General features: G+C 41.7%; 2 protein-coding genes across 7 annotated transcripts in view; one reads left to right on the top strand and one right to left on the bottom strand.

Moving 5' to 3' along the window:
• The window catches only part of acoxl (acyl-CoA oxidase-like), a 40,498-nt gene extending 30,265 nt beyond the window's left edge, over positions 1-10,233 (bottom strand). The window contains exons 1-8 of one of the 3 annotated variants that reach the window (XM_079512075.1): positions 9,929-10,233; positions 7,815-7,911; positions 7,571-7,657; positions 4,382-4,468; positions 4,176-4,274; positions 3,646-3,760; positions 3,196-3,282; positions 1,210-1,282 (exon numbers count right to left, since the gene is read on the bottom strand). In XM_079512075.1, coding sequence (XP_079368201.1) covers positions 1,210-1,282; positions 3,196-3,282; positions 3,646-3,760; positions 4,176-4,274; positions 4,382-4,468; positions 7,571-7,657; positions 7,815-7,911; positions 9,929-10,059 — 776 coding nt within the window. In that variant the 5' untranslated portion in view covers positions 10,060-10,233. The remainder of the gene's footprint in view (positions 1-1,209; positions 1,283-3,195; positions 3,283-3,645; positions 3,761-4,175; positions 4,275-4,381; positions 4,469-7,570; positions 7,658-7,814; positions 7,912-9,928) is intronic. The other 2 variants (XM_079512077.1, XM_079512076.1) reach the window with 2 other exon arrangements.
• A 264-nt stretch (positions 10,234-10,497) lies between these two features.
• On the top strand, positions 10,498-15,149 carry LOC306930951 (C-signal). Of its 4 annotated transcripts, none has more exons than XM_079512081.1 (4): positions 10,498-10,945; positions 11,346-11,523; positions 12,229-12,339; positions 12,840-15,149. In XM_079512081.1, exons 1-4 carry the CDS (start codon positions 10,616-10,618, stop codon positions 12,875-12,877), a joined length of 657 nt encoding a protein of 218 aa, XP_079368207.1. In that variant the 5' UTR covers positions 10,498-10,615; the 3' UTR covers positions 12,878-15,149. The 4 variants fall into 4 exon arrangements, with proteins under 4 accessions (XP_079368207.1, XP_079368206.1, XP_079368205.1 ...); XM_079512080.1 differs by having other exon boundaries at positions 12,789-15,148; XM_079512079.1 differs by having other exon boundaries at positions 12,245-12,339; positions 12,840-15,146.
• The last annotated feature ends 412 nt before the right edge of the window (positions 15,150-15,561 follow it).

Raw genomic sequence — 15,561 nt, forward strand, 5'->3', positions numbered from 1 at the left:
TTGAGATTGACATTTGGCAGCAGCCAGCAGGCAGGCTGAAGACATGCAATGTAATGTTATCTAACTAATCAATAACATTAAATTACATTGGGCAGCGGTGGCCTAAGGGTTAGAGGAGCACCCTTGTTGCCGAAAGGTTGCCGGTTCGATTCCCCGGACAGGCAGGAAAAATCTGGGTGGGGAAGTGATTGTCATCACTCACCCAACACCGCTGAAGTGCCCTTGAGCAAGGCACTGAACCCCCAACTGCTCCCCCTGGAGCTGCTTAGTGGCCAACAGTATAAGACTGTGGTTGTACTGGTCAGCTCCCAGGTTTTAATGCGTGTGTTTCTATGTGCAGGGCGTTTCTGAAAATGAGCACCTGTGCTCAGCTACTTCCTTGGGTAAATAAAGGATAAAAAAAATAATAATTAAAGACTGGACTGGCCATAGTGATTAGTAAATGTATAGACAAATCCACGGAGCCTTGCCCTGTAGGCCAGGTGTAGGCAATCAATACTGAGGTGTCAAGCTGCGCTTAATGGTACACCTCAGCTATGACTGCGCCCAGGGCACCCCTCTGTGGATTCATCTATATAGCTATGTGTCTGGCTGTCTGCTGTGCTCGCTATGCTTTCTCAAATAATTTTAATTCATGACTTTAATGTACAGTATCAATGCTTGCAAGCCCCGCAGATAATGAATATGGCCATATTTATTATTTTTAAGCAAACGTTAAGTAAATAGGCTACACATTTTAGCACCCGAACGCATGCAAATGTAGTGTAAAGATACATATCAATAAGGTTGCACTACTTATTTCTAGATGTCCAGCCATGCCCCTCTGGACAAAGATTACAAGTATTACTTACTTTACCAAAACAAATAGTAGTGTCGTGTCCACTTACACATCTGTTGTCGTTGCATAGGAATATGGAACTGGACATTACTTAGCATTCCTCATTTTGTGAAGCAATAGTTTAACTGCTACTTTTATAGATGTTATAAATGTCATATTTGCGGCATGCAAGGTGGTTTTATAATGATGTGCTCCCTCAGTCAACATCAAGGTCAGGTGCGCCTGATATATACTGTATATATATACACACATAAATTAGATACAGTATATATATTATACACACACTATCCCTTTAACATACAGTTTGTGTGTGTGTGTGTGTGTGTGTGTGTGTGTGTGTGTGTGTGTGTGTGTGCGTGTGTGTTACTGACTTGCCGAGCAGGTTTTCCCTGGGTATTCTGACATGGTCAAATATGAGGATGCCATTGTCCACTCCATGTAGACCTGAGTGTGAGAGAGAAATACAGAGACAGAGAGAGAAGGCAGACAGAGAGAGAGAGAGAGAGAGAGAGATGGAAGGCACAAAGACAGATTTTTAAATGGCATGGCTCTACGCCGATATCTGTGTCTGTGTTTGTTTTAGATTTTTGAGTGGTGCAACCACTCCAAGGAACAGCAATGTCCGTGTTCAACTATGTTTTCCACTCCAAGGAACAGCAATGTCCGTGTTCAACTATGTTTGTTTGTGTGTGTGTGTGTGACTATTTGTGTGACCAGTACCAATGAGCACCAAAAGTGGCGCTGTTGTGCCAGAAACAGAGAGAGAGAGAGATCGTGTTAGAACCAATAGGAACTGAAATTGGAACGATACAGAGAAGAAATTGGAACGATACAAATTGGAACAATACAGAGAAGAAATTGGAACGATACAAATTGGAACGATACAAAGAACTAATAGGAACTGAAATTAGAACAATACAGAGAAGAAATTGGAACGATACAGAAAATAAATTGGAACGATACAAATTGGAACGATACAGAGAACCAATAGAGGGGAGTTGCACCACTCAGTTCACACGGGTGTGATTCTTTTTTTATATTTAAAGGGTAAGACCACTTTTGTAGAGGTTTGGGTTGTGTAGTTACCTTGCCATGATGTAACTCCAAATGTGGACAAGAAATCAAAAATAATTTCTCCAGTGATTAGAAATTGATAATTCAAAATATGCTCCTCATTGACTTACATTGTACGCTGAAACAGCTCTCAAAGTCACTCTTTTAGTACGTAAACAAACACAAACAAAGTTGTTTCAGACAATATAGAGCAACACCAAAACTCATGTGGTTTTATTTCTTCATAAAAATGTTAACTTCCTGTTGATTTGTCCATTTTTATTCAGAAGAAAACCCGGACTGGATCCATGGATCCGGATCCAGATCTTCATATAGTAAAATCAACAGGAAGTTACCATTTTTATGAAGAAATAAAACCACATGAGTTTTGGTGTTGCTCTATATTGTCTGAAACAACTTTGTTTGTGTTTGTTTACATACTAAAAGAGTGACTTTGAGAGCTGTTTCAGCGTACAATGTAAGTCAATGAGGAGCATATTTTGAATTATCAATTTCTAATCACTGGAGAAATTATTTTTGATTTCTTGTCCACATTTGGAGTTACATCATGGCAAGGTAACTACACAACCCAAACCTCTACAAAAGTGGTCTTACCCTTTAACTTTCAGGTTCTAATGACAGTGAATGTTGGTCAGATGAGGCTGAACCTTGCCCCGATTTGGATTCATATGTCATAGAATCTATGACATGGATGAGCGACTATATGGGAGCCACGCCGTCTTGTTAATGCATATGATGTTGACCTTTTCATCCATGTGTTCAGGCCTTACAGACAACACATCACAATTTCAACATTACCTCTATATATTTGTTGAAGAGCTAACATTCCATTAGCAGCCATAAGACTGAGCAGTCTTCTGGTGTCTTTGAAATGCCACTGAAGTTATGTTGCAAACCCCAGTGTCACTAAGGGACAATCTGCAATTGTGAAAACTCCAACCCTTACTTCCTGCATTTAAGATGCTACCCTCAATGGTCATGACATTGTCTTAGCTTGCAGTGTTTGCAGCAAAATAGCCATCTTTCTGATCATCGGTCTGAATCATATTTCAGGCTTATGTAATGGTGGTTATTAATAGACCACAAACAGTTAACGCAAATGCACACAAAAAGCATGACAGTGTCCCTCATGACACCAGTGCAGCTTGAAAGACAATACAATTTCTTTCAGCTGGCATAGGCCCATGGCCCATGGCCAGACTGATAACAAAAAAACAAAAGAAAAACCAACAATGAAAAGTAAACAGACATGGCAAATATTAATTAAATGTGTGAGACAGTACCTTCTTTATGTTTCATGTCAACTGTTGTTACTCCTGGGTTCATGATGCCATCAGTGTCTCTGATTGGAACAATGAAGCAATGAGGACCTGGAAAGACACCCAGTCAACAGGTATATATATATAGTCAAATTTTCCAAGCTGCCATGTTCGCTCATTAGTCATGACCTGTGTTACATGTCATATCCTACCTATCCTACAGTAGATTGTCTTGACCACGTGTAAATGCCGAAATGCACAGAAATACACAGAGTTGTACACACACACACACACACACACACACACACACACACACACACACACACACACACACACACACACACACACACACACACACACACACACACACACACACACACACACACACACACACACACACACACACACACACACACACACACAATCGATCCATCATAAAAAACATTAGAGCAGGAAAACATCTCTCCTGCTGACCTTGTGACTCTCCACCGATGATCAGCTGGGCAAACAGAGACGCATAGTTCCCCTTCATGGCGTTACCAATGTACATCTTTTGGGCGTCAACGCTAGGTGTATGGATGATAAACTCCTTGAGAGAGAGAGAGAGAGAGAGAGAGAGAGAGAGAGAGAGAGAGAGAGAGAGAGAGATAGATATATTTGGGGAGTTGCCGTTATTGTTCTGTGAGGACAATCAATTGTGTGCCATACAACTTTGTACTTACCGGTATTCAATAATCAAGATAAATAAATAAAGACATCCACTGGAACTGTATGATAATTAAGTATAACCTAGCATTTACAATACATGTAATTTGTATTAACTTGTGAGAGCCCGATGTCCGAAAAATGGCAGCAGTCTGCAAGGACCTTTAGAGTTAGACTTATACTTAGTTAGATTTCACAGCAGTGTAGCAGCAAAATAGCAGATCTACAAGTGAGCATATGTGTGTGTGTGTGTGTGTGTGTGTGTGTGTGTGTGTGTTCAGGTATACAAACCCACTAACCTGTGTATCAGGGTCATAGTGAGCCTCAGTCAGGATGCCCCTCACGTTGCTCCCATGACCCCGCTCTGTCATGGCAAACATCCCAGTGAACGCCAAATCCTGACAGTAAACACCCATCATTTAAAGGATGATAATATATATTTGAGTAATATGTAATGTAATTTATATTGCAGTCATAATAATAATAATAATAATAATAAACATACAGTGACAGGCAGGTACCATATGTCTTTCTGTTCTGGACTTCCCAGGTTGGTGACAGCTCCGCCATACAAACCACACATCACTCCTAGCTGGGAGACAGAGACCACAGAATGGTTTGATGTGTGTGTGTGTGTGTGTGTGTGTGTGTGTGTGTTTTTTTTTTTGTTTGTGTATGTGTGTGTGTGTGTGTTAAAGGTACACACAGGTACACCTGAGCTGATTGTTGTCAGATGGCAGCCAATCTCCTCTCTCTGCATGGTTTGACCTTTTGTTTTAGGCCTGACTCACACCTTCGCAACAGATTGATGTATAGCTGATGCATGATACGTTTACTGATGCAAGCTCGCAATGCATTTCCAATGGGAGTCACATGGTTTGACACAACATTTTTGTTGTATGCGGGGGTGGGGGGCAGTCGAAACACAGCCGAAAGCCGTACAACACAAATGTTGTGTCAAACCATGTGACTTCCATTGGAAATGCATTGGGGCAAGATGTAAACAAACCCTTTCATACATCTAGCATGCATCAATGTTGTATGCTAGATGCGAAGGTGTGAGTCAGGCCATACAGTGAGGGGAGTCAGGGACTGGCTGCAGCTTCCAAACCTTGCTACGCACAGCAGAAGAGTGAGAGCACTGGAGATTGCCTGACTGTCCAAGCATCCACCATGACACCTCTATGTCTACGCCCCCTAGCCTAGGCCTTAAGCCAAATTCCAATACCCAAAATCTCGGCCACTCGCTCACTCCCACTCGATCACTCGGGGTCATTCCAGCTTGACCCGGAAATGGTTAACGTTCCGATTGTTAAAGTGCTCCATCGAGGAGGAGAGTGGAGTCGAGTGGAGGAGCCGAGTGGGCTCTCCGAGACCGCATAGAGCGAGTGTACATCAGGTGCAGGCTCGGTGGGGTATGTTGTCTCCTCGCTGCGGATTTCCGCATCACGTGTACATGTTTTTTTCCTTCTCCAGTGACATAAGTCCGCCTCCTCCACATGTGGCACAGAAAACACTGCTTGAAACCCGATACTATGCACCCCCCCCCCCCCCATCCACTAGCTGCCGGCCGCTGCGGCTGATGAGACGCTGTCGCTGACCCAACACACACATGCACGCACACACATTAAACTAAAAAGCTTTGCTGTTTGTTGAAGAGACACATTTTCGCTGAATTAATAGAGCAGAGCTTCAGAATGATACAGTAGCCTATGTATAGCCTATGTGAAAGTGAAAGGACCACAACAAGCCACTGGCTTTATTGCGTTGTGTGATATAAGCATAATAAAAGTAGGCTATATTGTGCGCACCTCAAAAGCTATAGTTAATTTCTCTCTGTGCATGCCTGAATGCACAGACTGCTATGAATGACGGTGACAAATATGTATTTATTTATATGTGGACTGAACTGAATATGTAAGTCAGAGAGACTACCTATAATAATTCCTGTTATAGTGTCCGTTATTTGCAAAGACTGTCGGAGGAGGGACTGTCCGAGGAGGGGAGGGGGGGGGGGGGGGGGGGGGGTATTTATACGAGCAAAAAGGAACGCGGGCTGCGGGCAGGTCAGGAATTCCCTTCACATTCACAATCATATAATATAAAAGTGTGCGCATCCTGGCTTATTCACTATTTCAGGAATAAATAGCCTTGTTGCACATGTTACCAATACATACACATTGGCCTCGGTTACATGCACAAAAATGAATTGTCTATTCTGTAGACTGTATGGCTCTGGGTTCAGAGTTCCAGTGATCCAGCTGTGTGACACTATTGTTCCACCACTTTTGCTTTGGCAATGTAAACGTATGTTTTCCCATGCCAATAAAGCCCTTTGAATTGAATTGAATTGATTCACGTCATAAGTGATCGCGGAATGTGCCGTCGCTTTGAAATGACAGCGGAGTACATTCCGATTCTAGAGGCAAATCCACTCCACCACTCTGTCCTCGCATTGAATCCTCTCCTCCTCCACTCCTCCTCGCTGGGGGCGGAGCCGAGGAGCGAGTGGAGGACGCGAGGGGAGTGAGCGAGTGTGAAAGTTGCGGTATTGGAATTTGGCTATAGTGAGTGAGTGAGTGAGTGAGTGAGTGAGTGAGGAATTTAAGCATCTACCATGACACCCCTATGCCCTCCTAGGCCATGGGATGATTGGGTGAGTGAGTGAGTGAGTGAGAGGGGAATTTGGACTGTGGACTTTACAAAAGGACTTGGCAATCACTTTATGTTCGTCATGTTGTTTGTTGTCGTGTTTGGACTCTGTGAATGTTAATTGACTGGACTCCCCCAGCCACCTTCCTTTTTTCTCCTCACGCACCAAATCTCTTTTAGCTCAGTGTTAAAGCAGGATGCACCGAAAGACAGTATTGGATCTTTATTCAGTTTGACCCTTAATGTCAAGTTTTACTTGTTAAAGAAAAGAATAGTCTATGAATAGCCTTCTGTCAAACTTTACCCCTTACTCTGTGTCCACTTGTCACTGACCCTGATAAGCAGCTGTTGACCGCAACCAGGTTATCAGTGTATTTGGTCTAACCTATTGGAACCAATAAGAGGTTTGTACATTGGTGTTGTATAAAAGATAGGAACACACACACACACACACACACACACACACACACACACACACACACACACACACACACACACACACACACACACACACACACACACACACACACACACACACACACACACACACACACACACACACACACACACACACACACACACACACACACACACACACACACACACAGGTGTGACTGGTGTCATAGCCAGAACAAAAGGTCCTAGGCTGAGGTGAGCCTCATCAGCCAGCAACAGCGTGTACTACAGTACCATAAAGTCCTGGACAAAGACAATGAACTCCTCATTATAAAATCATTCTGGATTCTCACATTCTATAGTTAGGCAAATTGCATTTGCATTTAACCTTTGGCTGTGAAAATACACCCTGTCACTGCAGTGTGTGGATACAGCTATAGTGTCATGTAGACACTATAGCTGTATCACACTGCACAAGAGATACACGTAACCAAATATAATAACCAAGGTAAACAAGTACTACTTGGACATTGTGTGTAAAATGTAAATCATGTTTGGTCAGCAGATCCCTTATCTACAGTATACCTGTGTGTGTGTGTGTGTGTGTGTGTGTGTGTGTGTGTGTGTGTGTGTGTGTGTGTCCTACCTTCACCCCTGTGGCCAGGTCTGCAGAACATATGAGCTCTGTGAGGCTCATGCTTTTAGCTATGAAGCCTGGTTGTTTCTCTTTTACCTAGGAAGGAAGAAAGGAAGAAAGAAAGAAAGAAAATCACGTTGGTGACCACTGACCAGTTGGTTCCATTATTTTAAGATCTTATAGCAGTTATGCAGAGGCATTCTTGCAGTCAATCCAAGTTTGTGTTTCTAAAACAATGACTCATCCTACCTACCTGATTTTTTAGGTGCTGATTCATTATAGGTGTCTGAATGAAAAAACAAACTCTCTCCATCGTCAAGTCTCTGTTCTGGTCCAATGTCAGGTCATAGCTATGGACATTTGAATATATAATAATGAATGGCTTGTTTAATTATACAGTTTTGGTCACTTCAACTTGTACATGGGTGGTGAACTGCTGACTTTTACATTCATTGATAATTTCAATTAGGACTGACAATATAGCTCAGAGAGAGAAAGAGAGAGAGACAGCATTGGACTTCTCGTCCAGTTAAAAATGCTTCATGTGTCTTGTAATCAGCTGGCAGAGGCTGTTAGAGGTTGTACCATAATGTAGATACAAAACGACTATTTTTCATTAACAATATCAAATCGAGGTGACTGTGAAGCTACACAGATGGCCTGGGGCTCAGGGCTGTCAACACTCCTGGATCCTGCAGGAGTCCCCTGCATTTCGACCACATATCCTGCAGGACTCCTGCATTGTCATGTATTATACCAGTGATAGACACAGACATAATACCAGACATGTTGCAATGGGTCGATTCACAGTGCCTAAGCCAAGAACTGATGCAATGAAGAATACAGTCATGTACAGGGCAATGGCTTTCTGGAACTCTCTACCAGTATGCATCACAGAAATTAAGGGTAAAAGGCACTGACTTTAAGAAAAGACTGAAGGATTTTCTTATATATATGGCGAAATTGTAATTCTGTTTATGTCAATATACCAGTTAATGTAATCTAGAGTGAATGCACTAACCGTAGTTATGCTTTAATGTATTTTTTGTTTTTGTTTTCTTTCTTTTCTTTTGTGATATCTGTAATGTTGTAATGTTTTTTTGTATGTATATTATTCTGTGAGGACCCCAGGAAGAATAGCTGTTGCCAGATGCAACAGCTAATGGGGATCCTAAATAAACTAAACTAAACTAAACTATCCTGGATTTCGCCTGGATTTGGTATCAAACTCCCCAAATTCACCAGAACACAGGAACTGATGGGTTGACACTAAGGTCTCAGAGGCACTTGCCCGTCGGGCAAGTAAAGGTCATGTTCCACTTGCCCTCAGCTCATGGCCACTTGCCCCCCAAAATATATTGTAGGCCTACATTTTGCATTACTGTTTATTTTAACGTATTTTTTACTTTCTACTTGCATGCTTGAAACGTTTCCTTTCCCAGTTGAAAACTTTGAAAACTATGTTTTTTTTAAGTCACAGTCACAACAGGCTACAGTAAACAATCAAGGTGGTGGTGGCGGCGGCGGGGGTTGCTTGGGAGAGAGATAGAAAGCAGGGGAAGATGTGGAGGCGGCGCGCAATGATCACGTTCAAGACATATATATATATCTCATGTTGTGTAAATGTTTATATAGCCAACTAAACTAAGACGTTCACTCAAAATGCACACTTGCCCGATCGGGCAAGCCGGTAGCAACCTTCACCTGCCCGACCATTTTTTTAACTTGCCCCAGGCAAGCGGGCAACCGTTAGTGTCAACCCCTGTATTATATATTATATGTTAAAGGGTTTCTGGGGGAGGACCCCCAGACAGACCCCCCACTTGGAACTTAAGGTCTTGGCAGTGCATGCAGCCAATCATCATGTTCACTTAGTTAAATAAATAATGGTTATTATTAAAGATGGGTCTTACATTGCTTTAGTCGTCAAATCAATTTCTGTATGCCTACTTTTTGCGTTTTAATGGCTGAAACTGTACCCATCATTTTCCAATGCTAGTAAAGCAAGCCTGATAAAAAGTATCAAACTCCCAAAATTCTGTTAAAAAGTTTATGGGGAGGACCCCCACGCTTGGGGAGGACCCCCTCCCCCCAAAAAATGTCCTGGATTCTTAGCCCTGGTCCAGTGCTTACATCGAGTCTCTCTCTGGCTGTAAGCACTGGACCAGGGCTACTGGATTCTCACAGTCCAATATGTTGGCAGCCCTGACGGGGCTACATCCATTGGTTATCCACCACAACTACAACACACAGCCGCACGCACATATTTGCCATCCGCATTACTATAATAGAATATGATACATAGGTTTTACACTAACTTAATTCGATCGCCACAGTAAAAGTACAGCCAGTTAAAGAGGAAATGACCTGCAGATGTGAAACAGCTCACATCGTGAAATATCTTCACGTAGTTGATCTTTGGCTTGCCAGAATTCACCATCCAGATATCTTGACAGAGTGGAAGGCTCTCTTGTTTCCGATGTGTAGGACGTCATCATGACAAGTTTATTGTCAAAAAGTCAGTAGAAACAGCGATACGAAATAAAATAGCGGTTGCCTCTGGATGAGACGCTTCCGTATTGATGTGACGTTGACGTAACTGACACGACACTGGAGACTGTTATACTGTACACGTACAGGTTACATTGTAGTGTCCTCGAAAGGCAGCGGAGTCTGACTCACTCACATTTGATAGTTTTTATGTGTGTGTGTTTTTTGTATCAAGTCGTAAACGCAATGTTTCCGTTTGGTTGGTGGACTTCAAAATAAGACCACCATTGACTAATTTAAACAAAAAATATATTAAATTAAATTAAATTATAAAAGGAAGTTGAACTGTGGAAATTCAGACTGTTGTAATGTAAACAACAACAATCGTCATCGTCAATTTCCACGCACACATACATGCACGCGTACAGGCATGTACGTATCCGCTCTTGGCCGGATATTGAGATTGTGTAAGTATCCTTCCAGCGACCCACAGAGGGCGATATATACTTACCAAATACCCAATGCACGAGTGTACTGTTTCCTTCTGTCATTTGCTTTGCTGTCATGGTTTTAGCAGTAGCTCTCGTACAGGGGGCAAGCAGGGGATTAGGACTTGAATTTTGCAAACACATTTTAAGAAACAAAAGTCCTGCTGCTGCTGTTATCGCGACATGTAGAGCCCCAGAAGGAGCGTCAGAGCTAATGGGTTTGGCCGCCCAATACCCGGGCAAAGTGACGGTTCTGAAAGTGGACGTGAACAGAGAAGATGAGATAAAAGGCGCTGCAGAGGAGGTCAGGCAGAGGTTCGGTAAAGTGGATCTGATCATCAATGCCTCAGCGATGCTTCATCCCTCCGGTAAAGGAGAGACCAGTTTGAGAGATGTCTCTGCCCAGGTGAGATCAAATAATTTTTTTACACATTGGTTTGACAGTGTTTATTTCACAATACTGTCAAATCCTCAGTGTTATTAACCCAGAGAATGTACACAATGTAAGCAAATTATTAAATTAAGACAGGCTTTTATTTTACTGTACCCTACACATTGATTGAGGATAAGGCATGACAACCTGGTCACCTCACCTGTCTAGCTCTATAGATGGAAATGTCTAGACTCAAAGTAATCATTTATTGATCATGTTTCATTGGTGCAGTCACTTTCAGAACACCCATCCATCCATCCATCCATCCATCCACCTTAATGTGTTCATTAGATTCATGTTTTGTAAGTGTATGTTAACTCTGCATGCAACTATTTTATTTGATAAATAATAATTCCTTGTGCATTTCAACCAGGGCATAATTTCCACTCTGACCACGAACACAGTGGGTCCACTGATGATGGCCAAGTACTTTGCCCCCCTTCTCCTGAGAGGAGGAGGATGTTTTGGTCTTCAGCCTCCAGAGAAAGCCAAGCTTCACAGTGGCATCATTGTTAACATCACAGCCAAAGTCGGTTCCATAGGTGATAATGGTACGGTACAGTCACAATTAAATAATTAGTTTCGTTTCTTTTAATAAGATTGGGAAGTCCACCTCCTTATATGACCCTTGGCTAACAGGGATATGTGCTGTAGGTCCAGAGATTGTTTCATTGATTGATTGATTGATTGATTTGTTGATTGATTGATTGATTCCTTTTTTCTTTTCTTAAAATGTTATCTCATGATTTCTGTAACCCATTTTTCACCCGGTGCCAATTGCCTAGTTGTAATCCTGGGTGCTACTCTCCCTCTGCCAACCAGGTGAGAGCCCCGAACTGAGCTCATGCTTCCTTCAATGCATGAGGAATGAGCAGGCAGCTTCTTATCACCTGACAGGGGGGAGTTTCCCTGGTAGGACTGTGGAATATGTTATTCCATTCAGTTCCTTTACCCTCCATCAAGCGCTCCTGCTGGCCAGGGGGAGGCAGTATAGAGACCAGGATTACTGCATGTTTTTTGCGAGGGTACCTACCCTAGGGGAGAACATGCAAACTCCACACAGAAAAGCCCTTTCGCCAACCTCTCCTAGGGTGTGGGCGCTGATAACACAGAGGAGAGAACAAGCGTCCCTGGCGGAAATCGAGTAGTACGAAAATGTTAGCTTTTTAAGACTACCCAAAAATTCTAATATGTGCCCACTACCCATGCAAGCTATATACTGTACATTGTCTGTGGATGATTGTCAACAGTTACAGCTCCTCTCTTGTCCAGGTCTTGGTGGGTGGTACAGCTACAGAATGTCCAAAGCAGCTCTCAACATGGCCACCAGAAACCTGTCTATAGAGTTGGCACGCAGTCGACCCAAGGTAGTTAATCAAATCATCATCTAGTAAACATTTAATCATAAACGTACACATTGGGACTTGCTAAATTGAACACCAGCCTATGAGGCTACTGAACGCTACTTTCTCTTCAGTCTCTATTTCCCTTGCTATTGGAGTGTTCTGTTTGTTCAGTGGGTTGTGTTGATTATATGGTTATAGTTGCACTATGATGGTTAGCAGCTATGGGCCTTTCTGTAGTGAGTTATGTTCTTCTGGTGGGGTTCCTTCCACACCGCAAGACATGCATGTGAAGGACATACTCCTATAACACCACTGCCTTGGCAGATCTTATAGCTTGTGCTGGTCCCTTTCGGCTGCCCATTGCTCATAAAAGTTAGGATGGGCCCAACAAAGAGGCTGAAGTTCTCGAGCGACTACTACACACATAATTACATTTACAGATTCTACTTATCATTTGTGCTGTTTCCCAGGTGGTGTGTGTGTCTTTACACCCAGGTACCGTCAACACAGACCTTTCCCAGCCGTACCACAGGAACGTTCCCAAGGACAAGCTCTTTAGCACCGAACACTCCGTCAACTTAATGATGAGCATCATTGACAAACTGAACATAGAGAAGACTGGCAAGGCCTACAACTGGGATGGAACTGAACTGCCTTGGTAGATGGGTGGACACTGGACAGTCATGGATGGATGGATGGACGGACGGACGGACAGACAGACAGACAGATGGGTGGACAGACGTGGATGGTTGGATGGATGGACGGACGGACAGACAGACAGACACAGACAGACAGTCAATATGTTGATATTACATCATGGGAAACATATTTGATGTTTGGTGCTCTTTTGCTTTAAGTGACTTTTGCTTCTAATCCACCGCTTTAAAAACATGTTCTCAGCAGCAGCACTGTCAGGAATGTTTGAATAGAAGCTGGTGATAGAGGTTCTGAAACACAGACAGGGAGTGTCACTGCTACCTCAATATCAAATAGACATACAGACAAGAGATTGTTTTACTACCTCACACACAAACCCAGTGATTGGAATAATTCATAATTATGTGCAATTCCAATTTCCATGAATTATTACTTGTACAGGTTACTGTTCCTATATGTGCCATTAGTATTTCCATTAAGTTAGTTGAAAACAAATATTGTTCCTTTGTGTAAGTGTGTCATACGATCTGTGTCATTCCACTGAAGAGAACGTTGATGTTTTTAGGGTCATCACAACACTTATTAGTAGAAAGTTGCTAAATGGTTGACAAACATTCAGCTGTTGGAGTGGTTTAGCTACTGTAAGTTATAGAATTATATTAATGCCATATATTTTGTTCAGTATCCATTTTGACATGGAAATGGAAATTATATCCTATTTTAAACATTAAAATCAGTTAAATACACTATCTGATGCTCTGACAAGCTGACCGTGTGCTATAATCTTCTGGTATGGTGTTTGTGTGTACTGTACACAGATTACACACACATGTACTGTATAAGTGAAGGTGGGACAAATACAATTACAAATTAAATTCAAAGGTCATACTTTCTAAGATTTTATAAATGTTATGCTCCAACATTCTTACAGAATATAATGTAAAAAGCCTCATTTTCTAAAGAATATATAGTTAAAGAAAAAAGACCCCCTTTTATTTTAACTGCAGTCGATGCCCCACACACTAGATACGAACATAAGATTCAAACATACATCAATACAGTAGTAGAAAGTGGAAAGGGTACCAGTGGTGTCGGCAGGAATACAAAACCACAAGACACATTTGAACAGGCTGCATGGGAAAAAAAAGAATAGGGTAGAGTAGACCTTTTACCAAGAGGTAGATAAATTAAAATATTCATCTGGATAGTCAAACCTAATAACTTGAATTTATATAGCACCTTTTCAACTGCAAAGATGGGATACAACAAAAGGGAAGAGCACATTTATTCTTTAACTGTAGAAAGATGGCTGTAGACTTTACAAAAATATTTAGATCTTTCCAATTTTATTTTGATATTAATATACCAAGTTATTGCTAAACACTGTACTGTTTGCTGCTGCTGTTTTGATATGTATCGGCACTATCATATCACATAATAGTCTAGATTTAAGGTAGGCATATATGATGTACACTCATGCTGGAAAGGCAAGCTCTGTGCCCAATTTATTGTTCAAGATTTCAGCTCTAAAATGTTAATGGCATAGACAACAAATAAATAGGTATAGATTGGTAACGTGAATCAATGAACAATCGTTAAAGAACCATTTTTCATAACAAAGGTACGGTACATATAAAAACCTAATACATTACACTTTGAAACTACTTTTTCCAAAATAAACATATGTAGTAAGGCCGAATATTACGGTGCAGTTTTTGGAGTGGTTTAAAAGCCTATTTCCTTTTATATATCATACTGGAAGGCGAAACTTACTTTTGTCTGGAACTGCTGCATTCCATAGACAACCAGGAATTGAACTGGAGCTTGCAGAGTTTGTCTGACTCTGGATCAACAGGACATATAGTAAAATTTCCCACAAAACAAACTATCCCAGTACACCATATACAGCAAAAGTAAGCCTATAAATAAACAATCACTGACAACTTTGGTGTTCCAGTAGTTTCGTTTTCACAGTTTAAACATAATTTCACGGTATAACCTTACATAATACTGCATATTATTAGTGGCAATAGCATAGCACTTTTCAGAAAAGTAGAAGTATTCCATGGAGGAGAGCAATATGGATACATGCACCACTTAATATGAAATTAGTTTTTCTCCAAAATAATTCATCAAAAATAAGAAAAGAAAGAAAGAAAAACGGAACATTATTTGAGTGGGATTTTTTGCTTGAAAGGAGTATTATTTTAGTGCACGCTCTCTCAAGTTTCCAAACATTATCACCTTTCAACAGTGTTTCTTCTATTTAGAAAGGATGCTACTTTGGTATTACAAACACATTCAATACAAAAAAGGGTGTTAGGCACTAAGAATGGCAAGGTCTGTCCAACGAGGCACACAACCGGGTTTCAAGCCCATCAACTGGCAGGGCTCCAAGGAGGGCGATATTGGTAAGGAGCAGCTCAACCTCTAGGATCTCCTAGCTGGGCTTGTAGACTACTTAGTTATTTTATACAATCATATGTCATGTGGCACTTATTACATCAAAGGTAACACCTTTGTATGATGTTTTCCTGCAACTCTGAGCCTGCAATCATGGGTGGAGTTCATGGGGGGGCATCGCCG

The sequence above is a fragment of the Electrona antarctica genome (assembly GCF_951216825.1).
Source record: "Electrona antarctica genome assembly, chromosome: 10".
Classification (NCBI taxonomy): Eukaryota; Metazoa; Chordata; class Actinopteri; order Myctophiformes; family Myctophidae; genus Electrona; species Electrona antarctica.

Coding starts and splice junctions, on each gene's coding strand:
- LOC306930951 (XM_079512078.1), top strand. CDS start 10,616: ATGGTTTTAGCAGTAGCTCTCGTACAGGGGGCAAGCAGGGGATTAGGA. Junction 10,946..11,345: donor TGAGAGATGTCTCTGCCCAG/GTGAGATCAAAT, acceptor CATTTCAACCAG/GGCATAATTTCCACTCTGAC. Junction 11,524..12,244: donor CGGTTCCATAGGTGATAATG/GTACGGTACAGT, acceptor TCTCTTGTCCAG/GTCTTGGTGGGTGGTACAGC.